This window comes from Denticeps clupeoides, chromosome 13 (genome assembly GCF_900700375.1).
Source record: "Denticeps clupeoides chromosome 13, fDenClu1.1, whole genome shotgun sequence".
NCBI classification, from domain to species: domain Eukaryota; kingdom Metazoa; phylum Chordata; class Actinopteri; order Clupeiformes; family Denticipitidae; genus Denticeps; species Denticeps clupeoides.
In genome coordinates, this window is record NC_041719.1 from 17,948,212 (window position 1) to 17,976,047 (window position 27,836).

Here is a 27,836-nt window from a genome sequence, read left to right on the forward strand (position 1 = left end):
AAGTGGCATCCGACGCCTACTACCGGGGCACGGCGGGTCCTCTGTCCCCAGGATATGTGCCGTTTCCCCACGCTTCTGTAGAGGCAACCTGTTTTTACAGTAGCTTGATGATGAATTGAAACGCCTACAGATGTGACAAATTACTCCAAAGCATGTAAATACGTAGCATAAGCATTTTAATTCTCTCTCTGTCTCTGCAGCATAAATCAGACCGATCAGATGCTGGTTCACCTGCAGTCCTTCAGCTCCATCCCTGAGCACTACACCATTCCTGAGAGTACCAAGAATGGCGTACCCCTCTTCTACATCCCTCCTGGGTCTACAACGCCCGTGAGCATGGCTTCAGCTATCTAGATAACTGAAATTGGACAGACTTCACTGTGATTTGGACAAATAACTTGTTTGGATCATATTCACAAGATTATGTGAATATTGTTAGATAAATGCATTTATCATTAATACACAACTTTGTGTTACTTTTATGTGAGTGAGGGCTTCTCAGCCTCAGGGACCACCAGTGAGTCTAGTTCATATGTCCTCATTAACAATACATGCTAACCAAACAAGCATTGGGACGAATTTGTAGGCCTTGAGGAGCGCTTCAAGAAATACAGATGTTTAGCTATGTACGCAGATCTGATTTGACGTGTGTTTCCCTGTAGGTCTTGTCCCTACAGCACAGTGGTTCCAAAGACTCCAGCCAATCACAGTTTGCCTCTTACTGGAAGCCTATCCTCTCTATGGATGCAAACTTTTGGCAGAGATGGCTGCACATGCACCGCATTGCCATTATCCTGGAGCATGACATGTGAGAGAGTTTGTATAAGATTTTCTTAATTGAAAAGCATGACTTGCCAAAGAATAACATGGATATCTGGAAGAATTAGTTGCATGTATTTTAATAATTAGCATGCAGTAGAAACTGCAGTACCATGCATCAAGTCATAGAAATAGTAGCCGGTATAGCTTTGTAAGGTCCTGATTTTGCTTTCAATTATCACATATTGATAACTAAACATATTCCCTGCAGTCCTGTTCCTAAGCATGTGCACAATGCTGGGAGTAATGGCCGCTTCAGTACCATCCAGTGCCGTATATCGCACTCTGCCCTGACCTCCTTACTGCGAGACTGGAGCAGCTTTGTGCTGGTGGAGGGCTATTCCTATGTCAAACTCATCTACAGGTAATTACAAAATCACCAAGCAACATGGTCCAAATACACAGACTAAAAAGTAAAACAGAATAAACATAACAGCAAATACATAAGTTAAAAGATGGATAAAATATTTAAAGATATTGAGCAGGTAAGATACTTGGTAAGATAATGTGCCAATATGCTAGTACAGTACAGTGTCATCAATAGTATTAATAGAATATATATATAGTATATTGTTTTTATGAATTTTTTTAGATCATTTATAATATGTACAAAAAATTTGTTCTGACTTATGGGATTGAAAATGGCAATTTGTTTCAACAGTGCCTCACACCAACCACCCGCTTCCTTCTACCTGGTGAGGCTGATCTCAAAAGCACCCTGCATGGTGCTGCGTCTGGGCTTCCCAATCGGTACTCTGGCCCACAATAGGAATAAGGTGAGTTTCTTAAATCCAGTGTCATAGTTTTAGTTTTATAGTGTCACTGGAAGTTAACTTGCCAATGTTAATTTTGTCTTTTTGAATAGATAGCTTGAAGAATTCTTTTAGTTCAGGGGGAAATGACCCTGCATGTTCAGGCCAATACAGTACATTTAAAGTATTTAAATGTTAAAGAACTTCAAATTGGTTATTATGCCCTTTCACACGGGGTAGAGAAGCTTTCTGCCTCTTTACATACAAGAAAATACAAAAAAAACTATAATGATCTGTTTATGGATCATTATTCTGACAATTAAATTAAGATTTTCGTGCTTTGCCTTTCTGTGAAATGTCATGCTCCTTGTATGCACAGCTGTCTTCTGAGCTTCAACAATTCTAATAACTAAACTGCATGCTGTATGGAGCAGAAAAGACTGAAGGTGATGAAGTAAATCCGTAAAAGTAAATACCTGAGTGTCTTTCTGGCAGATCGTGGACGATCTGAGGGAACGGATCCTGCAACTGCGCTTCCCTCACCGTGTCCAGAACAAGGAGGCCACGCCCAAGACCAAGAGGAAAATAATGGGCAATATATCACCCTCCAAATCACCCCCTCTCCCCCTGCCCAAACCTGCACTGTCTGACCGGCCCTGTGTGGTGGTACTCAACAAACCCCTGGAGAAACTGCTTATAAGGTAAGTTCACCTTATATGCCACCGGAAATAATTTTCTGAAAAAAAATCCATGTTTTATTTTTTTAAATAATTTGTTAGTTCTCAGTAATCTTGGCAATGGATCTCAGGTGTCGCTCTCACATCTCTGACACGTAGGTATGAGAAGCTGCCACTGGACTTCCGTATGTCCTTCATCCTCAACATGGAGCCATTTGCCCAGCCTGTCAGCATGGCGGCTCCTCTGAACTCCGCAGCCAGCCGCACGGCATCATCGACTTTGGCTTCGCTCTCCCGCTACTTCCTGCACCGCCGCTGGGTTTGGACCGTGCAGAACAGTTTGAGTCCAGCTGTGTCTCCACAGGCTGTCGCCCACATCTTGTCCATGCTGTCTGAGTGAGTCCCACCTGCTGTAGCGACAGTCTTGTCGGTCACCTGGCGAGTTTGTTTATCTACGTCCGAAGTCTTGCGCAGCTCTTGAAAGTTTTAAAAAGTTTTTGCATTTCTGCTCCCAGGATTCGTCTCTCAGAGGGATTTCACTATGCTGCTAGTGGAGAGGGCATCGTCAACATGGTGACAGAGCTGCAAATGAAGGTTGGTGAATCCACAGATGTTCAGGAGCAATAAAGACGCACTCTCTTAAACTCTGACAGACAGTGAAACCACTGCAATAACTGTACTTAACTGTATAATAACTGTACAATAACTGTAACACCATTAACACCTTGACCCCAGGGCACCCGCCCAACTTTTATGTTCGTCCTTCTGACTGTCTATCTTGCTCTGGTTTTATTTCTACTGTAGTTGAGTGTTTGTATTTGTATTATTTGTGATTTTATATAGTAATAAATATTTTGTGACTGTGTGACGTGTAGGGTATGCCAGGCGAAGTGAAAGAAGAGAGCCGCACATGTATTGTGCAGTACATCCTCTTTCCGCCTCATTCTACCTCTACCAAAGACAGGTGAATTAAGCCCTTACCCGTACTGATGACCTCCCCATACTCCTAATTTGCTTTGGGTCTAGGTAACTCTCAATGACATTTAATTGACTTCTTTCATCAACTTTGGTAATCCCCCCCCCAACAGCTTCTCCACAGACGATGACAATGACACAGAGGTGGAGGCTATTGATGTGGACACAGAGCTGAACCTGGTGACTGAGTGCTGGGTAGAGCCCCAGAATGGGACCATATGGAGCTCCTTAGAGCAGCACCGTCACTTCCAGGACCTGACCTACCAGGAGATCCCTCAAGCGGTCAGTGCAGTTTCACACACACATTGAATTTTGTTCATTATTTGCTACATTGCTGCTTCTAGTGAAGTCTTTTATTATTAACTACATCCTCTGTGCCCTGTAGATTTTCCCCCGAGACGTGATGTGTTTGTCGACCATGATGACGTTTGAGTACCTGATCCAGCTCTGTCAGAATAAGGAGCAGTCCTATCCCCCCTGTATAGCTAAAGACTCAACAGGTGAGTAGAATGGCCCTTCAGAAAGTAAATTAGCACATTCATACGCTTTGGCCACGGGGCTTTGCTGGGTTCAGTTCCCTTGCTTGAAGTGCTGGTATGACTGAAATATTCAATCAGGACCAATCCCTGCTTCCGATGACTGCATCTGCACCGTGCCCTTCCAGTTTGACCTGATGAAGCTGCTACCCAAGTGCCAGCAGCTAGAGCTCTTTTTCCTCACGCTCAGCACAGGTAAAACTGTCCTCTCTTTAATATCTGGTGATTTTTTTTTTAAAACTACATTAAGTAAATAATGTATTTAGAATAAATTGTAGTCGCAGTAGCGTTTTCACAATTCCAAATCACCCATCCCGAGCCCTGGCCCGATCCCTGGAACCATCACCCGAGCCCCATTCCAAAACAGTGATCTGACGTAGTTCTCTGAAAACCAGAACAATCAAACTGTGCAACACCATCTACCGTTCACAAAATATGCAGCTATAGTTTTCTTACTGCTTTCAGTGGAGAATGAGGAGGCTCTCCAGGAATCCACTTGCCTGCCCAATGAGCTCCTGCTCAGCCTCTTCCACAGCTCTCTGCAGCAGGAACTCAGTGACCGTGAGATCCCTTTGGCTGATAGTGATCACATGAACTTCATGCAGCACATCCTTCAGCGGGATCGTGATGGCCATGTGCCCCCCTTCTCCCTGCCTGTAATCAAAGGTAAAAAATACTCCACCCGCTGCTGTTAGAGAGTCGTGATGTAGAAGTTTGGTTACAGTGGGTGTAACCAAGTGGGTGTGTTTTTTTTTTTTTTTTTTTTTTATACAGAAGAGTGCTTCAAGCCAACAGAGAGACAGGACACAATGATGTCTGTCCACACCACTGGGAGCAGTAAGGAAGTGACTGGTTCCACCAGCACTCTGCAGGTAAACCTCCCATGTCCCATACACAAATTAATTGACATCTTTTCAAAGTGGATTTTTGGCAAGTGATTCATCTTCTCCTGTTTGGTGTGTGTTGCAGAGTTTCAGTAATGCAGACCTGTTGGATGAAGAGCCTGAGCGTGTTCATGTGGAAAGAGTTGGTTCCACCCCACACTGGAAGTGCTATGCCAAATTTATCAGCCCACAGCAAATCCTGCTGACCTTTCTTCCGGCCACTTTCACTGGTACCACACTTTTCAGTTAGACATCTTCCTTAGAACTGTTTAAGATGTACTGTGTATTCTGTCTATACTTTGTCTTGTCTTGTCTTGTCTTGTCTCTGCCCTGTTTCAATATATAATAACTTGAACCTGGAACAATAATCCCCTCACCCCATTTGCAACAGGCTCAGCCACTTTATTTCATTTTATTTCATTACACTGTTTATGCTGTGTATATTGTTGTGTTGACAATAAACCTCTCTTGATTAATATGTGGTGGATATTCTGTTTCAGATGTCCTGATGCTGACAGAGCACCCAGCTACCAGCAGCCATCAAGATGTTAAGGAATCCCATAGCCAGTCACAGGCAGAGTTTTTCTCTGGCACCACCAATGGGTTGGCGGATCCAGGGGTGGTCTTGCTGAAGGAGAGCTCATGTGTGCTATCCCCTGCGAGCTCAGCTAGTGAGCTGGAAACTCTGGATAGTCTGAATGCTGATCAGGCCAATGGAACAGCAGACCCAGGTAGAGGGTACTTTTGGTGAGCTGCCCACTGCTCACCAAGGGTGATGGTTAAAAGCAGAGAACACATTTGGTTGTGTCACCGTGTGCTGTGCTGCAGTGTTTCACAATAACAATCACTTCACAGTTTGTTAGTTGGCCTGCTTTTCATCAACGTATTTCTTTATTTATCTAATATAGTAGGACTGAGTTAATAGGAATTAAGTAGGAATTAAGTGTTTTCAGTATATAGGGTTCTAATATAATATTGATTGGCATTTTTATTATACATGTTGTAGAGGCATTGATGTTTTGAAACAGTCTGTCATTTAAATTAGATACTAATATGGTGGCCTTCTCTTGAATTTAATTAGTATTTGGATTACATCTGATTCTGAGGGCATATGGATTCTACAGATCCTTTGTAGGACTTCATGTATCATATTTTTCAAATGCTGTAGTTTTCAAAATTTTGTTCTATGACATTGTTTATTATTACAGCGCCTCCAACTCTAGCTTTTGCATCACAAACATGTCCCCTAAAATTTTTACCAGATCACATTAATTACTTTCTGTGAGGCATAAAATAATCGTTTTATTTTTTCATTTTGCCTTGTCCTGGAGGTACATGCATTTTAATTGGCTGGCAATTTGTTTGCAACAACAGCCATGCTCTGCAAAAAAATGTGCAATTAATTGTGCAACTGGTCTGACTGAAGTATTCGTTGGACGAATCCTTTTTAGTCTGAGCCACTTCTGAAGGACCATCTGAATTAGAACTGCCCTGTTGGACCGCTTACATTAAAGCAGAGACACGCAATTCATATGCATGACAAATGAAACTAATATTAGAAATTCTCAAAAAACAATGACATAATGTGTCTGCTGCAGATGATCAAGGTGGGGTACAGTTTGCAGCGCGACAGAGGCCGGATGTCCACATCAGTTTCAGCCGACAGGTTTCCCAGCAGAGCTCTGGGGACATTGCTCGGCCCCGCTGTCCTGTCTATATCTACAACTGCTCTCTGGAATCCCTGAAAGAGCAGCTGGTCCACCCCAACACCAACCGCCAGTGTCAGGATATCTTCTTCAGGTAATAACAAGCCCACAGGCCAGTCAATACACAGGGTGTCCATTTCAGCTTGGCAAGGGCGATCCAGCCCCACCAGGAGCTTATCAGAAACAAGTAAACGATGTTGAGATGGGTGTCAGATGGCGTTGACTCCAGGCCGCGGTCCTAATGCTCTGATCTCTTGGTTTTTCTTCCTCACTGTGAGAATAGACCTCAAGACGCAGACTCCTGGGCACTGTACCAGCAGATGAAGTTCAGGTAGCCCTGCTCACCGCTTCCTGCTGGGCACTCCTTTTTTTTTCCCCTGTTCCTCCTTCCTGCTCTTCCTTTCTGCTATACAGGCTGGAGTGGGATTTGGGGTGGTTGTGGGCTCTACAGGTTCAGGGAGCCAGAATCTCTGTTCCCTGTCATGAAGCATTTTGCTAAAAAAGAGAGCAGGAGCAGCAGCAGCAGCTTGTAGAGGTTAATGACAGGAAATGAGGTCATCACATGCTTTTCTCTCTCTTGCCACCCCTGTCATATTGTTGTGCCTGCACCTTCAGATTACGGAAGGAGACAGGAGAATACATTAACGGCTCATTAGAATGGGAAGACTTGATAAATGGGTGACGGAATGGCAAGGAGTGTCACTTTGACTGTGGCATAATAAATAAATCCAATTAGGTCGGACTCTGTATGATGAGGTTCACTTGCAGTTTACACACAAGATAGCGGGAAGGCAAGAGCTTATGATAGCCTCATTTTCCGTTTAAGGCCTCATATTCTGTTAACTGTAATTAATTCTGCAAAAACCATGTAGGCAGCTCCACTCAGGACTCGAGCGCCACAACGGTGCAACCCGTGTCTTTGCGTTTCTGAATGAGGAGAACTGAGTAAGATGTTGCTCTTAATGCATGTTTAGTGGTTAAGGGTTTGAACTGATTGGCCCACAGTTTTGGGATGGCACAGAGATTTGTTTTGTCTCTTTTGTCCAATAGGTCCTTTTGGAGGTTTGGTGACCTTTTTATTGTCTGCTTCTGGGTGTCAGTCTAAAACACGTCTTTTTCATTAACGCCCCTTTAATGAAAAAGACGGCACACTTATTATTGGGTCCTACAGGAGCAGGGTTGAGGACCATTTCGTTAAATTGGATTCATTTAAATGAAACAAGGTTCACATATTCTGTACAAACATGGTTGTATGACGCTTACCACGACTTTCCATGGCTCTGATACTAATCTGTGATTTTAAGCTCTAAGCACTTTCAAGTTTTCTTGAGGTCTTATTCTATCAGCAGCACACACATCTAAGCCTATACACTGACAGGCATGTCTGGGGAAAATTAGCCTTACATTCCTCTGTAAATTGACTCCCAACCACTCCCACTGATTACTGGAGTGGTAAAAAGTTAACATGATGACGTTTAAATGTTTTTGTTACTGAAAGGAACTGTTAATGGGATAGTTTGTGCATAATATGTCCTTTTAATCCATTTAAAATAGTTTTGGGAGACTTCTTAATTAGAGCGTTTTTATACTGGCCTGGGTTCATGTGCATCCAATTTTACATTATACTCCAATTTAAATGGGTTTTGTTGTGCTTTTCCCTAAACTACATGCTTTTGACCCTTTTGGTGACCATTTAGCTTGTCTTCATTTTTGCTGCTCAACAAACTGATTAAATCCCTGTGATTGTGGCTGAGTGTGTATGTGTGGTTTTAAATGAATTGCACAGTGTGTTCACAGAGGGCTGGTGATTGAACTGTGTTTGTGCTAGAGAGATGAGGAATTGGACTGTGAAACCTGCCTTGTTTTTTAATTGATGTTTTATGGAACTAACTTCATGTGGTGCTGACTGGGTCCCTGCAGATTTTACTGTGCTTTGCTGCGGTTGGGGTCAGGGCTGGGATTTTTTTGTCTGCTAAATTTGTGTTAATGTGTGTTTGTATGTGTGTCTGTGTGTATGTATGTGTGCATGCTTAATTTCTTCAACTCCAACAGGTCTATTTCCCAGGAACGCAGTGGCGCCTCCTCTTGGACAGAATTGATGTCACACCCACATAAGCAACAGCTGGCTAACTACTGCAGCCTGCTTCAGGAACACTACCACCAGAGCTATGTCAAAGGTGGGACTCTGACCTTGATAGTTCATGATATGCCTGACTTATCCCACTGGAACGTTTACATGAAATATTTACGCCACCTCCTCCTTCAGGAAAAGTTTCCAGTAAATCATTCAGCCCTTTGCTTTTGTGTATAATTAGACATCTTGGTTTTTGTATTGACTTTTACACAGGCCAATGTTGATAGAACGAAATTTTAATTTACTCTGAAATATTATTTACACTGTAAATTTAATAGAGGAAAAATACTACTCTTTTTTTATAATTAATATAAATATTTAAGTAATTTAATATTCATGAATTACATCAATGTGAAACTATATCAATTAATTATGGAAATAGGTGGTATTAATGATTTTGACAGGCTTCATAAAATAATTTCTCTGCAAGACATCAGTGTTAAATATCAGTTTTGCATACAGCACAGCATACTGTATGAAGTGTACACAACTTATGTTTTAAATGTGTTTTTTAAAGATGTAATATTTTATATTATTGTCCATCTCCAAATATGCCTTGGACCTCTGGTATAAAACAGTGTTTATGAAACTGTTACAGTGGCAAGAAAGTATATGAATGAATGGTTTTCTGCATTCTTTTTTTTCATAGAATGGGATCTGATCTTAATTTAGATCAAGGCTATTGACAAATATAATGTGCCTAAAACAATGACAACAATAATCATATTTCATGTTTTTATTGAGAACAACCAAAAACAACTCATATTGCTAGTGGGAAAAGTATGGGAACCCTCGAGTTAATGACCTCAGAAAGGCTCATTGGAGTCAGGTATTTGTAAACCTGGAGGTTTGTTAAGAAAATGAAAATTGTTAAGAAATTGGAGGTGTGGACCAGAGCTACTTTTTTTGCGTTTGCTCCACACAAAAAGAATATGCTTATGTGAGCCATGCTCGATGTTGAACTGTCTGTCTGTCATCTGAAACTGTGTAGAAGGGTGATGCGACAGGACAATGATTTGAAAAACTGAAGCACGTCCACAACACAATGGTTTCAGAAAAATCTCTCTCCCCCTCTCACTCTCTCTCTCTCTCTCTCTCTCTCTCTCTCTCTGTCAGAATATGTAGAGGGGTGAAAACACAGCTTTCTGTAGAACAGACATTTTATGTGTCTTGGGTTTTAATTATTTAGTTAGGGTTTTATAAAAGATTGGCTTTCATAACCTTGGTACAGTAAACATGACTGCATAGACCAAACTAAAATGGCTTTTTGTATCTGAAATCCTCCTTGTATTTCTTGCTCCCAAAACAATTAATTTCATGGACCATTAATGGTCATGGAGTGTATTACTATAAAGGTTGTTATCATAAAATTACAAAATGCAGTGTCTATTTTTTTTTTGTTTAATTGTCATACATAATTGCTAAGATCAGATGTAAAGAAAGAACCATGAGTTTTAAAAGTCCCCTATTATGAAAATTTGTGAGTGCTTTCAGAGAGCGGCAGCTCAGACGGACGGATCTGGAATGTCTTCCCTTATGTTGTCATAAGGGGAAAGGTTACCTTCCATTTCTCGTGCTTTTTCCGTCCAGAGAATTTCCCACCCCTCCCCTAAGTCATTCGTCATGGCTTCCAAACGAGCGAAGCATTGCAGTTGTCCTGTGACTGGATGTAAAAAGGAGCACACATGTATTTTTCCGCAGTGATTGTGGTTGGTGAATGGCGTTCATGACATAATTTCCTGCTCACTTCTATAGGCATCTCTTCTCCTCATTTGCATTTAAAGCTACAAACACCAAAACAGCACATACTGGGGAAATCGCATTGTGGGACTGGATAAAAGGGGCTTTAATTCTTCAACATGGCTGAATTTCGGAAAGAGACTTCAGATACAGTATTAGGGGACAAACAAGACTGATATAAAAACTATATCAAAATAACGTCCATCTTTTATCATCATGTCATGTCTGTGTCAGGTGTGTATCGCAGTCTGCAGCAGTCCTACAGCATAACATCTCAGGACATCCTTACCACCATGGATTACTGTGAAGAGTCCCTGCAGGAGATCGACATCACTTCCTTCCTCCAGATACTCTGCGGTCATATCCGGGGTTTCCGCGAACGCTACGAGCCGCTGGGCGGGACACGAGGCGAACGCCCATTCAGCACCCCTGCTACTTTCATCATCGGAGAGGGGGAGGAAGAGGGAGCAGCAGACAGGGCCACGCTGGCCTCAACATCCAGGTGACATACTGGGATCTGACTCTCTGCGTTGTGTTGATTAATTCATTGATATGGAAATTAATAGATTTTAATAATGTGTAATGACGCCCCGATTTTGGCAGAGCGAGGAGAGCCTCTAAAGAGCAATGACAGGTTTCATTAGCCACCCCTAATAGGGATTAATTGGTTTTTGAGTGTGTGTGTTTTCTCATTAGCCTGCTGTGTGTTTTATTGTAATTTTGTGGGGGTGGACTGGCTGGCAGTGTTGAGCTGGAGGACTTTAGCGAAGCTGACAGCAGAGGCAAGGCCTCGGGCCCTTCTTCCCCCCTGACTGCAGATGACCCAAAGGCCAACAAGCTGCCGCAGTTTCCTCTGTCTCTTCTCAGCTCCCAGCAGAACTGTGAAGTGTGTCCCAACCTCCACAAAATCATTCAGGTGACTCTCCAAACAGTCTGACAGGCTGTGTCCAGTCATTCGGTTCTGATATGAGCTCCCCTGTTGGTATTCCTGACAGGACAAATGCATGGAAATTGGTGCTCAGTTCTTCAAGACCGTGCCTTCCAACCCACACTACTTTTTCTACTGCCCGCCATCATCCAAGAAAGAGGTGTGTTTTCCTGCATTGCCCCCATCAGTTGCTCCGGGTTTTTCTGCTTATGCCACTGGGGCAATGATAAATCCCGGTTCCCTGTGCAGGAGGATGGTGAGTGTGAGGAGGAGAGGAGGCCCAGTGAGGAGATGGAGGTGTCAGAAGCAGAGCTGGCCACTGAGGATGGTGAGCATATCTCGGAACAGTAGTGGGAAAATATCGACTCTGTTCTTTACTTAAGTACGTAACTCAACTCTGCAGGTCTGCTGTTGGAAGTGATACATTTAGAACCAAACCAGCTAGTGCTATAAACACCACCATAAAACCAAACCACCTCAACCAAACACACACAAACTATATACAACACTGGCACAGAGCCAAACACGCTAATCCATACAAATCCACACACGGGCAGAGGAGGGTACACATAGGTCGGAGAACCCACACTAGAGACAAAAACCAACTCTACACAACAACTCCACACTCCTCTGTGAGCACTAGGCCATCGTCTTCCCGTCTTCCCGTCTCCTCATATACTAGGAAAACACACATACACAGAAGCATAGACACACACAAGCAGAGGGATCCCTGCAAACCCACTCTCATGGTGCTAAGCACCCAGGGACGTAACAGGTGGTATTTTCGGTATTTTCTGTTCTTTGACGCAAAAAATGAGGTATTTAATGGAATATTATTTTACAACTACATGCGATTACTCATAAGCAGACAGCAAGCACCATTTTAAATAACTACAAATGTAGATGGAGAACTGGACACAGCCTAAATAAAAATAGGCTAATATCTTTTAATTATGAAACAAATTAATGTCAGCATACATTAATTTTTGCATGTTAATTGGTTGATTTTGCTTTTCTGCTTTTAACGATAAGCCTTGAAGGTTACTGGTTTACTGTGTTATATAGTCGTGCATTTGTGTTTATTCCACAATCTTGGAGCAGCTACTGCAAAGGCCTGGTCACCTCTTTAAATACATTTTTTGTGCACATATATGCACTGACATATTGGCATGTTGGCAGATGAATCGACATTTCAAGATATTTTTAGAGAAGAAAAGTTAATTGCTGACATTCCAGTGCTATTTTGGTTTGACCTTTTCATGTCCTCTGCTCTATTCTCACACACAGAAAATGTGTCTGGTGGGCGCATCGTGACTGAGAGCGACACAGATCTGGAGGTGGAGTACTTGGAGCAGGAAGTCATGAAGTGTGAGGGTGGAGGTGTTGTAGATGGGCGTGGCGAGGACGAGTCCCTGTCCGACTCCAACACGGTTAACCAGGACGAGGACTCCTTCAGCATCCTGGAGGGCGGCTCGCTGCTGGAGCCGGACGGACCGCAGCCCGAACTACCCCCACTGTTCATCCACCTGACCTGTTCCATCAACATCAAGAGCTCTCATGGGTCCATGCCCATGCAGACGCTGCCTACTTGCCTTGGTGAGTTGGGACTGGGTCAGATGCCAACCTATTGTTTTGTGTTTGTATGGAATTTTCAATACCTAAATAATCAGACATTTTCCTTGACAGATTTCACCAACATCTTAGCTGAAAAAAGAGACGGGCTAATTTGTTTGTTTGTTTATTTATTATTTGTCATTTCTTACCACATTCCATCAAAACCTGAAGGTCAAGTGATTGTCATTGTGAAACACAGTACAGTAGACGGTGACACAACAAATTTGTCCCATCACTCTTGGTGGCAGCTACCTAAGGTGCCCGTGGAGCAGTGTTTGGGGATGGTACTCAGTGGCACCTTGGTGGTTCAGGATTTGAACCGGCAACCTTCTGATTATTGGTCCGTTGCCTTACCTGCCAGGCCAAATAAAAACATAATTCACCATTAACCCAATTAAAAAGCAGTCCTGAAAATGTGATTTAAATGTAGATAAATCCAACATCAACTTGAGGAAGTGGGTTTTCATGCTGTGTATCCCACTGCTTGACCGGTGCCATTGTAATTCACTTCATCCATCAGTGGGTTGTGTCTGAATAGTGTATGAACAAATGCAACAGGTCCAAAGATATGATGTTACACATAAATATGACGTTTACTTTGGGTTAGAAGATTCTGCTTATACAAATAGCCTCCACTTCTGCAAACAACGTAAACGTACAAAACAAGTTATATCCCCCAAAGAAAGAATTGAATGTATTGAGGATGTGTCTTGACCTACATGCCGACACTGAATTAAATAGCAGGCGCTTTGTAATGAAACTCTTCACTAGCCTCTCTTGCCCGAGGGCTAATGACCATTGTCTCAGATTAAACGTCCACCTCTGCGGTCCTGCTGATGTATGTTAATGGCTGTCATTGATTTTCACTGGAAGTTGTCCTTGGAGCTCTAGGTTTTTAGGTCTCTTGGCAAAAGTCTCAGTTAATCAGAGGTCATTAGGTTGTGATGAAGGAAGTAAACACACATGGCAGGGTGGGAGTGTAATGTCCTAAGTAAACAACCTTGTTTGGTTTGGTCTGCTGTTTGCAGGGGAGGTCATTAGTTGTCTGGAAAATGTAGAGTCTCTACAGTCGATAAACCTCAACGACCTCTCAGTGACTTTGGACATCTTTGTCCTGACATTGCCCCTGGAGATGGATGTCATGCCCTCGGACTTCCATCACAACAGGTGACATTCATATTATTATGACGCCACTTCACACAGGTTTTACATAATTGTAAATTCTAAAATAATAGCTATGATACATTTTATAAATATCTTTTTGACAATTGGAAATTGCGAGTCATGTGACCTACTTCTATTTCCAGCTCCAACAGGGTTGGCAAGTCATTCAGACCTTTACGAAGCTTGTCCTTGAGGTACAGACAGTTTGTTTCCTTTTGCAGGTATACTTCTGAGAGCAGCGTGTCTCTGAACCGTTCCCCAGGGCAACCTTCCTCCTACCGTTCAGATGATGAGCTAATGGGTGCACTGGAGCTGCGAGGGGTTGGTGGTGACAGGTTGGTTACATCATGGCTTTTTGAACTGGGGCACTAGGTAGATAAAGTAGCAGCAAAATTACATTTCTTGTCATGTATCTGTTGCTTTGAGTAGGCTGTTTGATATGCAATTAATCAATTAACCTAATTTTTGGCATATTTCCCACCAGACATCTGGCAAACACACGCTGCTGGTTATAAGACAGCATATGCCATCTAATGTAAGCCTTAAGATGGCAGATATCAGTGGGTTAAGTGAAGACACAGTCACTCCTAATTCTGGGCTTTAGAGTGATAGACGTCCCTGGTGCTGGTGATCACTCACCAGATGAATAGAAATGAAATCAGGTTAAACAGGAGGAGACAGGAAAGACATGTTTAAGGTTGTTAGAGGTAGAATTGGACAGCAGGGGTTGAGGTCTTAAGCTTTTCTCTGCTTCTTCTATTCAGCATCTCTGGAGATCCTCTCTCCAAGCTCCCAATTCAGCATAAAATGGCTGTGTTAGCCACCATGGATGAAGTGAGTCATTGTCCTACGTTTCTGTGGAAACCCTACTGTGTCCTTTTTCCCTTCTAAATCCACATTGATCAGTAATAATGATTAATCCGACTGTGATACATTCACCATACCTCATGCTTGTTCACCCTGTGGGCGGTTTAGCAGTGCTCTTTAATTCCAGACTATTTGCATGTGATGTGAATCAAATCAGGTACTCAGTGGGAGCTCGAGTACTGACCCATTTCTCCCTCTTAGATCCGCTGGCTGCTGGAGGATGAGATCGTCTCAGCTCTGCGCCACTCGCGGTCCATCGACGCCACCATTCTGCAGAAGGTGGCCAATCATGTGTGCCGCTCAAGTGGCCGTCCGCAGTGCCACTGTGAGGTGGTGCCTCTTCAGTTCGTCTTCGGCCCGGAGCAGTCACTGGAGAAGTTTAAAGAGGTTTCGTTTTCATTTTGGCCTCTTTAATGAAAGGTGTTTCTTTTTTTTTTTTAACCAAGGAAACACCAGAACTGTGAAGAGATGCTTGATCTCTGATGCAAAATTGCAATATTGTGAAATAAGGTCATTTTTCGTGATTTTAGGCTAAAGCAATCTGGTATCTGGCGGCACTTTTTTTTTCTGCTACTTCTAAGAGATTTATTCCTAAAAATCTTGAGCATGTACTTGACTTGACAATAGCAAACAAGTCGGGCAAGTTCCTTTAAACACAAATGAAGTCTGAGCTGTGCCAGTTTGTTTCAGGATTGTCTCTCTCTCTCTGTGTTAGTCACTTTGGATTAAGTCATGTTCTGAATGAGTTTGGTCTTTAACCGCAGGAGTACAGGAGGGTCTCCTTCACTGGGTATGTCCTCAACACGGAGGAAGAAAACTTCCACTACGTCTCCCTTAGCCGGCTCCATCCACAGAGGCTGCAGGCAGCCAAGCAGCTCTCTGAGAGTGCACCTTATTCCGATAGCCTGGCCAGATCTTCCCAGCAAACCAATCACAGCCATGAACTGGAGGGAAATGCAACAGTTTTAGCCAATCACAGCTCTCCAAGAAAAGTGCTTGACATTGAAGTTGAAATTGAGGGAAGGGAACCAGAGACTGAGGTTTGTTGACACATTAACACAATTGTATTAGAATTTTTATTTCTGAACAAAAGCAATGTATATTTTTGTATAATATACATTTTCCCTCTGACCTTTGATTTCAATAAATGACTTGAAGACCAATGACCACTGGTCATTTCATCGTCTGTGATTCTTTGCATCAAAGATTTTACATTTTATTAATTTTGAAACTCTCTTCCACCAGTGTCAGAATGAGGAGAAGAAGCCACTGGATGAAGGCAGATTAGGGGCTATAGAGCCCCTCAATGATTTGGCATCAGAACCAAGTGACCCCGGCCGGGTAAAACTCAGGCCTGAGTCAGAAGAGGCTCGGTCCCACAGCTCTGGCACAAGCAGCACGGCACAACTCCAGCCCAGCTCCAGTACAGAACGTTCCTCTGAGCACACGTCACCCCCCAAAACACCCTCCGGTGTCAGCCTCGCGGATTCTGTGCAGTCCACCACCCACAGTGAGTGTGTATATCCAGTCACGCCCACACATTCTTTTCTTTACTTTACTTTACTTTACTTAACAAACGCTTTTATCCAAAGCGACTTTCAAGAGGAAGACGCCAACAATTCTCATTTGGTTTCTATAGATTTTGAGTTTCAAAACTAAGATAGGGCCCAACTTGTCAGGAATAGAACATGCTAGGGAATTGTTAAGTGCTAGACTATTTTTTTTTTGTGAGTGTGTGTGTGTAAGTGTAAGTGTTAGACAGTGAAACTGCTTCTTAAAGGTGGTGGTAGTCTCGGCTAGTCGAATGGAGCAGGGCAAGTTGTTCCACCAGCCAGGGACAACAAAGGAGAATAGAGTTTGGGATTGGGATTGGAGACCCCATGAAGAGGGAATTTTTAGTCTCATTTCATTTGCAGATATGAGAGTGCATGCAGGAGTGTAACTAGTTGTGTGTTCATATAAGAGGGTGCATTTCCATTTACAACCCTATAGGCAGCATCAATGCGAGCAGCTATCGGGAGCCAGTGGAGAGAGGTGAGGAGAGGCGTGACATAGAGGCACATGACTAAAGATTAGCAGGGCAGTTTTTCAGAGAAATTGATCACATGGCCACTAATCCAATCTGTTAATCTGCTGATTTTACTCAGAAATCTGTACCACCACGTAGAGACACTGCTTCAACTTTTTTCACGTCTTGTACGGTGGTCCTGTTCTTGTTACTAAGGCATTTATATCTCAATGTCTCAATAATAATGGTCCGCATACATGCATGATGTTTTTCTACATTCACCAGGTAATGCGAATGCACAAATATCCTTCATCCATGTGTTTCTCAGAAAATCTTCTGGTAGAGGGTCCTTGAGGCTCTGCATTATAGGCTTTATTGACGGAGATTGTGTCCACCCGGTATATTTCGGTCCGCTCTGGTGTACAGCAGTGAGTGCAGTGCGTGGGGTTCACTCTCCCGACACCTCGCACCCTGGAGACGCAGGTGGTGGAGCAGAGCCTCCCATCTCTCTCAAGAGTGCCTTTTGAACCCTCAGCTGCTGGGCTATAAAATGGCAACAGATGCTGACGAACAGATGTGGCGTGAGTCAGCAGACGTGGGAGGCTAAGCGCTCTGGTCCGCAGGCCCCACACAGATCCCCTCTTGTAATCAACAGGCACACAGCAAAGACCAAGCCAGGCGTAAACACAGAGCAGCTGCCGCTGCCATTGTTGGTGTCAACACTTTACTTTTCAGCCAATGCACTCTGTACAACTGTCTGGCAGAAGACTCGCACCTTGAGGCAGATGACTAGAGGAAATACAATAAACTCTTGCTGCCATCTTCAGAAAGTTTGCATACTCTTCACCTTCCTAAGGATACAGTTACCACCTGCCCAAATTTTAGATGTTATGATGAGAGATTTGGTGACATGGTACACTAGATTGGCTCTGGTTGTGTACTTTAGCAAGAAAAAAAAAACAGCAAAAAAAAATGTGTTGTTTGTTTGACTGCTTCTATGAAAATCTTTTTTTTAATAAGGCAGCGGGAAGCTCCGACCCAGTCGAGTGCAGAGTGTGGTGTCCAGTCAGGGCAGCCTGGATTCAGACATGCTGGGTAAGAATGATTACCATCCCATTAACCTTGCTTCTTAACATTGAAAACTTAATGAGCCAACTGTCCCCAGACCTGTGAAGTGTTCCACAGCGTAAGAATGTGTTTAAATGAAATGCTTTCTTGAGAACCCTGACTTGTATTTTACATTATCTCACTAATTGAGAGGCATAGTCCCTGTCAGGAAATGCTGTGAGTCTTGCATTTTCTGTTGCCAATTCTAACTGAGCGAAGAAAGGAGAAACCTCTTGAACTGTTATCTAATCCGAGGATTGTACTTCTGTATCACATTTTCTAATTATGATAGAAAAGAATCATTTTCATGTTGCATTTGAGATTTCTGAATTATGCTATGCTGTAGTGCAGAGTACGCTAGATCCTCTCAACATAATACATTTAGTCCATAATAAATGTGATGGGAACACATTTCAAAGAATTGGAATGTAGCTAATTTGTCAAATAGTCTAAATTGATGGATATATGGATATTCTGGATAAATATGTGACACTAATCACTAAAAGTGATCTGGTTGGTGCATAACAGGTTATGATGGGGGCAGCAGTGACTCTGAGTGTGAAAGTCCCACCATGGATGAGCAGGAGTCCCAGAGACCCCCCATGCCTGACTTTTGGCTCATCATTAAAATCCATCAGGACAAGGTTGAGGTTTTTTCCCATTCAAGGTATGGAGGCCGTGTTTTTCTGCTCATGTTCCGTGCATTTGTGCACATGCGTAACACCAAAAGCCACCAGAGTGGCCTAAACATAACCCTAACCATTGCACATGCATGGAATTGATTGGACAATTATATTGCATTTTCTTTTTCCTGTATCTCCCATCCGGTCACCACAGATGATGTCACTTCAGCAATACGCAATTGCAGCATTAATTACATTTCAGAATACTTCTGATGGGTGAGAAGATGACTGGGAGAAAATGATGAAGCTATCTTTGAATGCACTCTTCATTCTTTACAATGAAGTGGAAAAGAAAATAGAATGTGTGGTTGAAAAACATGGAACAAATCAGAGCATCTTCCATGTCTGGAACGGATGTCGTGTTCTTAAGTAACAATCTTCACAAGCAGAAGTCTATACGTAACAATAATATAATAACCAGAAACCAAAACTCCAGAGGATATTTTGATGGTACCATCTGGGCTTTTGCTGCAGGAGCGGGTGTTGCTAATAAAGTATTGTAAGTGTTTGCAATTGTGTTGTAAAGGTTTGCAAAGTTTTTTAATCGTCTGTTAGGTGGTGACATTTGGATCATGTTAGCATATTAGCATGCTAATGTAAACAATTTTCATTATGGATCAGGTGAAATTTGGTGATGTACGTAAATGTTGATGTCAGACTAAAATGATGGAAACAATGATTACAGGTTAAAAACGACCCCATTGCAAACCATGCAAAACTTTGTGTTTTGTGCAAGCAGGGCAAAATAATCAGAGCCAAAATGAATGGGATTCAATAGAGGGATGCCAACAAAGTCTGAAAAAAAGACAGTGTGTCCAAAATGAAAGTTTGAATGTGTCAAGGGTGTCTCACAGAGGCGAGATCCAAATTTTTGTGCATTTAGGTCAAAGCGAGTACAGGGTGTTTTTGTAATGCTAAAATTAGCATTGAATGCGTTCCTATGGGGAGTTGACTTTTCCACGCCTACTCTTATCACTTATAAAAATAATAGCACACCTCACACAATACTAACTTTTGATATATAGCTTGCCGGTATGCATGCTCTGGTACGACCTGCATTAAGTGCCGAAAAAGTATCTGAAATCATAAAAAAATTCTCCACCCATTCACATTTGTTTTTCTTTTCAGCATTGTGCAAGTCAGACTGAGGAAGCCATATGTCAAAATATCGGGCTTTACCAGATCTACAAGTCCACAAATTTGTAAATTAGTATATTTGTGTGTCTAACCGTCTGGCCACGTAGTCCAAAAAAAGTCAGTCTTTCGGACTAGGTTAACATTTTTGGGGGGAATTGCGCATGACCCGTAGACCCCACTGAGGCAGGCCAGATGTCATATACCTAAATCAGTATGACATGTCATGAAACACAGGTCTGTGTGCTCAACCATGTCAGCACAAATCCCCAAAACATGTCTTTTCCCCACTTTTCCACCTTTGGTCCCAATTTGTGGGAGATCCATAGGCCCCACTGAAGCAACCAATATGTCAGACCCTGCGGATAGCCCACCCCGCTGTTTTTGTGCATTGCAAGGGCTTATCATGGCAGCCTTGAACGTAACTGGGTTTTTTTCACTATTCTTCCCTGTTTCCAGCACCATAGTAAGTATTAAATAGTCAGACTAAGATTTACAGCTGTATTTGTTACTTCTTTCTCTCGGCTAGGAGTTTAATTGGGAAAGAGGGGAGTCCAGGAGAGGAGGAAGAGGAGGAGATCCCAGAGTGTCTGCATCTTCATCAACTGGTTGTAAGGAAGATTGGAGAGATCTGCCGTATAGTCAATCAGGTGGGTGTCGTCTTCCTCTGCTTCTTTGGTGCTGTAGAGTGTTCAGAATATAGCAGAACACATTAAACCAGGACTCACACAGTGAAGGAGTGAGACAGTGGTCGTTGTCGTCTTTTTTTTTTTTTTTTTTGGCATTGCAGCGTCTCCTGCTGCAAGACCTGCATGACAGTCACATCTGCAACTCGCTGCTAGTGGCTGAAAGTGAGGAGGACCTCTGGAAACATGAAGCACTGTACAGGCAGAAAATGACCAACCAGGACGGTAAATCAAGTACCCCTGAAAACAAACCAGTGTGTTCAGCTGAGGGTTTCTGTTCAGTCTCCCTTCTCCTAGCAACAGTCTCCTGCACCTCATGAGGGATGTACAGGTGTTCCTATGCCGGCTGGAAGATATCATCTTAATTATCAATTAATTAGCATCTACATAGGTCTCAGTTTACCAAAGAAAGCACCAAATTGAGGAAGATGATTAAATACAGTGACATTTTGCATTGTCCTTTAATTAGCATAAAAATGAAACGCTAACATCTAAATGCCTTGCTCCATTGATCCATTTCATTTTAACTGTGTTTTCATGATTAGATATCCCAGCACTGGCAGGCCTGCTCGCTCTTAAGCTCCTCACTCTCACAGACCACACGGTAAATGGTGCGTCGATCTGTCGATCAAGGGTTGATGACTTCAGGTTAACAACCCATTTGATTTCCTTGCTAAGAGCGTGTTCTTGCGTGAGAGATGATGCAGCCGAATCGATGCAGGGCCACGAGGAAGGTGCAAACATGCACAAGGTTAGGGGAAGGAGCATCTCTGACAGGCTGTGGGTCGAGCCTCTGCTCCTTCCCCCTGGAGCTCGTTTGAGGTGCTCGTGCTTTATGGCGGCCGTTAAGGCAGAATTACCGGCATCATTTCCTAATATTGCTGATTGTTCCACCTCAGTGTCTGCAAATGAATTGGATTCCGGGCACGTGGGAGACTTGTTTTGGGAAGCCATAATGGTGGTGTGTGCTGTAAATGGGTCCAAAGGGCATCATTAGACATTTCACTGCAGTTATTGCTGTTCCTTCGCGCAGGGGGATCTTTTTGGTGTTGTGATAAAACGTGTCCCCCCCTCACATCTGTGCAGACTACAACCCTGAGGAGAGCTACCAACCAAGGGACTACCTCGCCGCCACCATGCACTTCATCCCCGGCCACTTTGCTTGTGACGTGGTGTGGAGCACGGTCATCCACATACATCCACGGCTCAAAATGGGGCCTAACATGGGTGTGTCCAGAGGTGAGTGACTGCTTGAGGCAAATAAATTTTTTAAGCGTAGAAAAGTATTATTCTGTTCACATAGCCTGCTTTATGTGTAACTTAGCCTGTTATTCTTTGGTGTGTCACAGCTGCTCTCACTGACTCCTTTTCTATTTTTTGCTCTCTACCCCCTGCAGCCATCCAGGCCTTGAAATCGGTGCTCAGCGCATTTTGTGTGGTCAACAGGAAGAACATGTTTGTCTACCAGGAGCGCACCTCCAAATCTGTATTCTACCTCAGGTCAGCCTCTTGCTCAGAAGCCCAACTGAGACCAAATACTGCTGTTCCCCATGCTTTTAAGCCTTCCTGCTTTTAGTAGTGCCTACTCAGCTTCCTGTCAGTCCTGTACCATGCAAAAACCGGCCTCTTTCTCCCACCCCTTTCTTTGGTTTAAGGATAATTAAATAATAATAATAATTCTGTCTTTACCCCCGCAGACTCTCGGAAACCACTCAGACAGGGAAATACTCCGACCTGGATGGGAACCTGCATACTGTGCGCTCTGTGGGCCTGGCACGCAGCCAAGAGCCCCTCTACTCCGAGGACCTCACGGTAGCATTCCTGCACTGTCATTTTTCATTAAGCAGCCAGCCACTGTGGCCCTGAAGAGCCATTAGGGCTCAGATTCTGGCTCATGATGGGGAAGTCGGTGGGCCTCCGAGTACATGATTTACCTGCTGCTTACAAAGCAAGTACCCGTCCTTGGCTTTTATAGGATAGCAAATGACAAGTGTCCCTTACTTTGGAGCGCAGCCGCTTCTGTAATTACTTGTGAGGAAGTGAATGATGAGTGGAGGACACGCCGAACCCAGGATTGATGGGCCAGAGAAAGCACTCATGCAAATGTTTCCTTGAGAATTGCAAGTGTGTGTGTCTGAGACCTGCATTGTTAAAGTGTGTTCGTACAGGCATGGATGTTAAAAAAAGTTTTCGGAAATGCCTGAAAGTATGAATGTAGCTTACGAATGTAGCTCATGAATTTACTGTAGTTTATACATGTTGGATTGCACTATGATGCGGAGGTTGAGGTTGGCGGAGTGGTGGATATGAACTGCTCCCCACCCTCATAGATCTTTTGCTTGAGGATGTTCCAAAGGTTCTCAATAGGATCGAGGTCAGGGGAGGATGGGAGTAACAACATGAGTCTCTCTCCATTATGGCCATAGCAGAGGTATTCCTAGATGGTGCATTATCATCCATATAAATGAGTTTGTTAAGGAAAGCATGGTTCTTCTTACATTTACATTTACGGCATTTATCAGACGCCCTTATCCAGAGCAACCTTCTGATTACAGGGCCGCTTTCTTAACCGCTAGGCCACCACAGCAGTTAATGGCAGCTGTTTCCTCATTGTGCCTTTATCTGCATGAACCTGTGTGTGCTCTGAATCCGCCACAAATCTCTTAACAGATATTAACAAGTCTTCGTGATATATCTAAGGTTTTCATACATTGTCCCTTGGTAGCTGAGAGATCATTTTTCGTTTCCCATACTGCTTGAAAATGCAGTTTCCTTGCTTTGGACTCACCTGCCAAACGAATTATTGCAGGTTTGTGGGATTTATTTCAGTGATCCAGACAGCCCTGAGACACAACACAATACAATCCAGGAGTCTAATTGTGTAACACTAAATATTTAATCGTCTACACTTACAATTTAATCATTGACAGTTACGATGCAATTTGCATAATATTTTGAAATGTGCTGTTCGAAAAAAATGTTTTACTTTTGTCTGCGTGTCTGTGTGTGTGTTTAAGCGTAGGCCAGATTATTATCACATCGCATTTGCTTGTGTGCTTTGCAGGGGTCACGCTCCTCTCTGGAAGGCTCAAGGCCAGTGGGTCAGGTGGACAAGCACATTCTCTTGTTGGTGCACGGTGTGGGGGATGCAGGTGAGCCGGAATGAAAAGCAGAATTTTATGCCTTGTACAAGAACCGTGTGTGACAAACCCTCTCTCCCTTCCCATCCTCTCCTGCCTGCTCATCTTAAAACCTTTAAGCCCTCTTGCTCGCTTTCAACCAGCCGGGGGCTAAAATGGCTGAATGGGGTGGTAGTAGCCTAGTGGGTAACACACTCGCCTATGAACCAGAAGACCCGGGTTCGAATCCTACCATTGTGTCCCTGAGCAAGACACTTAACCCTAAGTTGCTCCAGGGAGACTGTCCCTGTAACTACTGATTGTAAGTCGCTCTGGATAAGGGCGTCTGATAAATGCTGTAAATGTAAATGAATCGCTTCAGCGGACCACCGCACTCCCACTTGCACTTTTGCATGCCATTGGGCAGGGGGCGCTGTTGCTCCTCGAGCACGCGCACTGAGGCCTAGTGAAATGACATCACCTCTTTCAGTCAGAGCAGCACAGAGAGACTTATTAAAACCTCCCCACTGCATTTATTCCTCTCCACGAGTCTTCTCAGGATGCAAATCTTTTGTTTAAATTTATGAAGCTCCTTTTGTTTACAGGGATTTGAAGTCTTGTTCATATCGTCGTCTTTTTTTTTTTTTTTTTTTTGTCTGAGAAAGTGTGTTGTTGGCTGCTGCTGTGCTATGGCTCCAGACAACTGTCAGTGTGTTGACTTGCATAAACGCAGATGGAGGAGGTGCGGTGTGCTGTATCCTCCCCTTTCCATACCTCTCTGTCTCTTTAAAGGTGAATTAAAGACTCATTAACAGAGTGGCCCAGGTTTAAAGTGTTGCTCTTATCAGAGTTACATTTGGACAGCTGGTGTTAGAGGGGCAGTGGAGTGTGTGCATATCCATGTTTGTGCATATGAATTTATATGAGGTGCTGTGTGTGTGTGTTTATGTGTCTTGTCGGAGAGAGATGGAATGTGTTAAACTTTATGCTTCGCAGGACCCGAGATCACAGACGAGCTTGTGAAGGTTCTGAGGAAGCGTCTGGATGAGGCCACATTGGACATTATCACAGTCATGCTGGTCAGGAACTGCAAACTCACCCCTGCAGATGTGGAGGTAACCTGTCCCTTTTTCTTTTTCTCTCTCTTTCTCACTCCCCTGTTCTCCCCTCCATCACTCATTAATATGCTCTGTCTGAGGCAGCAGACAGTTTTAGTCCTTTGAAACTAGGTAGGTGGGGCTCATTAGTGATCCCTCTGTCAACTGTGGCCCTGTTTACTCCAGCTTTTGAGGTCAGTCTGGGTGCTTGGTGCTCTTTTAAAAGCAGCTATATTTTAATTACATTTTGTCTGTCTGGCTTTCTGTCTCAAACACACCGCTGGCTGTGGGACGTGAAGGAGCTACTTGGTCCTTGGATCTGACATAGCGTCTCTGTCTCTGTAGTTCATCCAGCCCCCTGGCTCTCCAGCCACCGAGGTGATGGAGTTCCTGCTGCCCATGTACTCCCTGCCTTGGATGCCAGCGGTGGCCCACTACCTGCGACAGAACCTGCTCATCTTCCTGCACATCCCCAAGTACACCGACAGTAACATGGAGCACCATTTTAAGGTACAGCCGGGCGCCCTCGATAAGACCGCTTATGTGCCTCAGGAGGGGCGCACACACGTTTAAGTGCTTATTGAGCGTAGCAGAGAGTGACTTCAATGGGGGATCCTGGGTATATAAGGGCCGGTTGGCAAGTGGTTCTGGCGTAAATGCATTCGCAGCCACACCAACGAGCAACATGGAAAGAAGATACGCTGACACCGCCCCATTACATATGAATGGCAAACACTCATACTTCATTTGCTGTGTTCTTCAACTCTTTCTTGGTCCTCCTTTCCCTCATATGTTGTTATTTTCTGCTTCCGTTTTTGTGCAGCACTACTTCCATTTGAACAGTGAGCTGCCTGACTCTGATATCTACCTCTACAATAAGCCTGGAGGCCAGGGGACGGGCGGGAAAGGTAATCGGATTCTCTCATTGCAGCGCATCTTAGACACTATAACACTCTTCCTCTAGTTCCATTTATTTGATATATTTTATATATATATCCTTCTTTCTGCTCTCCAACTCGCATCAGCCATCTATCTAATAGGTGCTTATAACCACCTATCATTTATTATCAAATGATTTTGCTTCCTCTCCACCCCATATCATACTTCCTGCTACTTCTCAAATTTTTAAGCTCCTGTCTTGGAATTGAGGGAGCGATGGCTTTTAAGATGTGCTGACTGGCCGGCATTTAGCAATTTTGTGCCACTATTAAACATTGAGCTGATTTGACCTGTTACGGATGGAAAACCAGGAGAGTAATTTAATCCCCACATTTTTAATGGCTGTTTGTCAGGACTTCGGTGTTTTCCTTCCCCTGCTGCTTTTTTGATTGGAGAGTCGCGGTTGAGCCACAAATTTCGGAATGGTTTATCAGGGCCTGGTGAACGATGCCTTGTTGTTGTCAGGGTCTTCCAGAACAATTGCTTGCAGGTTCACGTCCTAAAGTTCAGAGCTTTTTCCATCATGGTTGCCTCCAGTCCCCAGCATTATTGAGCGGTGAAATGAATGCGCACATTACGCTGGGCTGCCGCCCCAGGTGCTTCTCAGTCGGTGTGGGCTACAGGGTTGCTCTCCGGCCTTTTCCTTCAGGCCCCGTGTTCATTTTGGCATGAGGTCTAACTACTTTTTTAATTGCAGCGAGGGGATTCGCCGGCTCTATCTCATTAATTTGAAATGCCTCACAACAAGGCACTTAAGATATTTAATATTACTTGATCCCTGTCTGGTGTGAGATAATTATGTCAGGTGCGGACAGTATTGCAAACTGGAATGTTCTCAGTCTGCCACCACTGCTGTAGCCTCGGCTAATTAAGAAACGCTGCATTTAGAAGAGGCATCACCTGTATACGCCTCAGTCAGACTCTCCGGAGAGAATGTTTTTTAGATTTTTTTTCACTGACGCACTTGTATGCATATTGTGCTGTTAAAGCACAAGGCAGCAAGACAGCGATGCGTTTCATGTCTTTTAATTGTGTCGCGATTGTCCCCATGGAACAATGTTTAGAGAACCTGGTTGATGAGCCGATGGGACTTATAGTGCTGTTCAAATACAGGCCATAGCCTTGTTCTGTTGTGGATAAACAGGACGAGACCAAAAAGTGAGAGTGCAGCAGAACACGCCGTCTCTTTTGAGTGCTCTTCATGGGAAAGAACCCGTGGACCGGAGCGCTATGGAGGATTGGTTAAAGTGCTGCAGATCCCACCAATTTACAACAAGCACATCTGTACTGTTGTTACTTTGGCATCAAACTGAATTGTTATCCTGCACAAAGGTACTCGTAGGACCCGGGATTTACTTGGCCTGCACTTCCGCATAACACAGGAGTCTTGTATTTCAAGCGTTTTTTGGAGTGTTAGCAGTTGATATCCTGAGAAATCAATACTACAGGACTATGGGACCATTAGCAGGTATGAGGTTGAACAATAGATGATCCTCCAAATGTAGTGAAGGTAAACACTAATTGTTCAGGTTGAAATGAAGTGACGTGAAAGTGAAGTGATTGTCATTGTGAAACACTGCAGCACAGCACACGGTGACACAACGAAATGTGACCTCTGCGTTTAACCCATCACCCTTAGTGAGCAGTGGGCAGCCATGACAGGCGCCCGGGGAGCAGTGTGTGGGGACGATGCTTTGCTCAGCGGCACCTTGGCGGATCAGGATTCGAACCCGGCAACCTACAGGGCTGCTTCCTTAACCGCTAGGCCACCAGTGCCCCAGGTTATAACTACTCATGCAATTTTGTGTGGTCAACACAAATATGACCAGTTCCACACCTCACCATCTGGATGTTTCCATCACCATTTCTACTTGAACTACTGTCACTTACCCCTGGAGATGTGTTGTCAAGATAGAAGTGTGCCATCCACTCAACCCTTCAATTACCATGGTGCCACTGAGCAAGATGCTTGACCTTGTATTAAACCAGAGGGATTGAAGCCTTTAATTAGTGAATTATCTCTAGAAAAGAGCATCTGCTTTAGAAATGAAGTAAATGTAAATCTCTCTCTCTCTCTCTGTGTATATTGTGCTCATTCACCTGGTGTCACTAACACACCTGGTGTCTCTTTATTGTTGTTGACTCAGGTACAATGTCGGAGCTCGTTCACATTCTCTTTCCACCCTCACACTTTCAAGGTACCACGCCCAGCCCTGACCCCTCCCCCCATTACTTTGGCTTGCCCTGCCAGCTCGACCTGGTGTTTG

At 43.7% G+C, this 27,836-nt stretch overlaps 1 protein-coding gene across 8 annotated transcripts in view; it reads left to right on the top strand.

Moving 5' to 3' along the window:
* The window catches only part of szt2 (SZT2 subunit of KICSTOR complex), a 74,772-nt gene that overhangs the window by 5,637 nt on the left and 41,299 nt on the right, over positions 1–27,836 (top strand). For 6 of the 8 annotated variants that reach the window (XM_028999924.1, XM_028999926.1, XM_028999931.1 and 3 more), the window contains exons 11-50: positions 201–330; positions 663–808; positions 1,031–1,183; positions 1,481–1,595; positions 2,067–2,272; positions 2,408–2,644; positions 2,764–2,842; positions 3,124–3,212; positions 3,337–3,505; positions 3,609–3,723; positions 3,841–3,954; positions 4,225–4,425; positions 4,534–4,631; positions 4,729–4,873; positions 5,144–5,374; positions 6,242–6,443; positions 6,633–6,680; positions 8,402–8,526; positions 10,458–10,725; positions 10,968–11,139; positions 11,219–11,311; positions 11,401–11,479; positions 12,439–12,747; positions 13,794–13,932; positions 14,151–14,264; positions 14,694–14,763; positions 14,998–15,183; positions 15,561–15,836; positions 16,042–16,306; positions 17,825–17,899; positions 18,440–18,578; positions 20,258–20,378; positions 20,519–20,639; positions 21,501–21,653; positions 21,812–21,914; positions 22,112–22,226; positions 23,479–23,566; positions 24,530–24,648; positions 24,976–25,140; positions 25,454–25,538. In XM_028999924.1, coding sequence (XP_028855757.1) covers positions 201–330; positions 663–808; positions 1,031–1,183; positions 1,481–1,595; positions 2,067–2,272; positions 2,408–2,644; positions 2,764–2,842; positions 3,124–3,212; positions 3,337–3,505; positions 3,609–3,723; positions 3,841–3,954; positions 4,225–4,425; positions 4,534–4,631; positions 4,729–4,873; positions 5,144–5,374; positions 6,242–6,443; positions 6,633–6,680; positions 8,402–8,526; positions 10,458–10,725; positions 10,968–11,139; positions 11,219–11,311; positions 11,401–11,479; positions 12,439–12,747; positions 13,794–13,932; positions 14,151–14,264; positions 14,694–14,763; positions 14,998–15,183; positions 15,561–15,836; positions 16,042–16,306; positions 17,825–17,899; positions 18,440–18,578; positions 20,258–20,378; positions 20,519–20,639; positions 21,501–21,653; positions 21,812–21,914; positions 22,112–22,226; positions 23,479–23,566; positions 24,530–24,648; positions 24,976–25,140; positions 25,454–25,538 — 5,858 coding nt within the window. The remainder of the gene's footprint in view (positions 1–200; positions 331–662; positions 809–1,030; positions 1,184–1,480; positions 1,596–2,066; positions 2,273–2,407; positions 2,645–2,763; positions 2,843–3,123; positions 3,213–3,336; positions 3,506–3,608; positions 3,724–3,840; positions 3,955–4,224; positions 4,426–4,533; positions 4,632–4,728; positions 4,874–5,143; positions 5,375–6,241; positions 6,444–6,632; positions 6,681–8,401; positions 8,527–10,457; positions 10,726–10,967; positions 11,140–11,218; positions 11,312–11,400; positions 11,480–12,438; positions 12,748–13,793; positions 13,933–14,150; positions 14,265–14,693; positions 14,764–14,997; positions 15,184–15,560; positions 15,837–16,041; positions 16,307–17,824; positions 17,900–18,439; positions 18,579–20,257; positions 20,379–20,518; positions 20,640–21,500; positions 21,654–21,811; positions 21,915–22,111; positions 22,227–23,478; positions 23,567–24,529; positions 24,649–24,975; positions 25,141–25,453; positions 25,539–27,836) is intronic. The other 2 variants (XM_028999927.1, XM_028999930.1) reach the window with 2 other exon arrangements.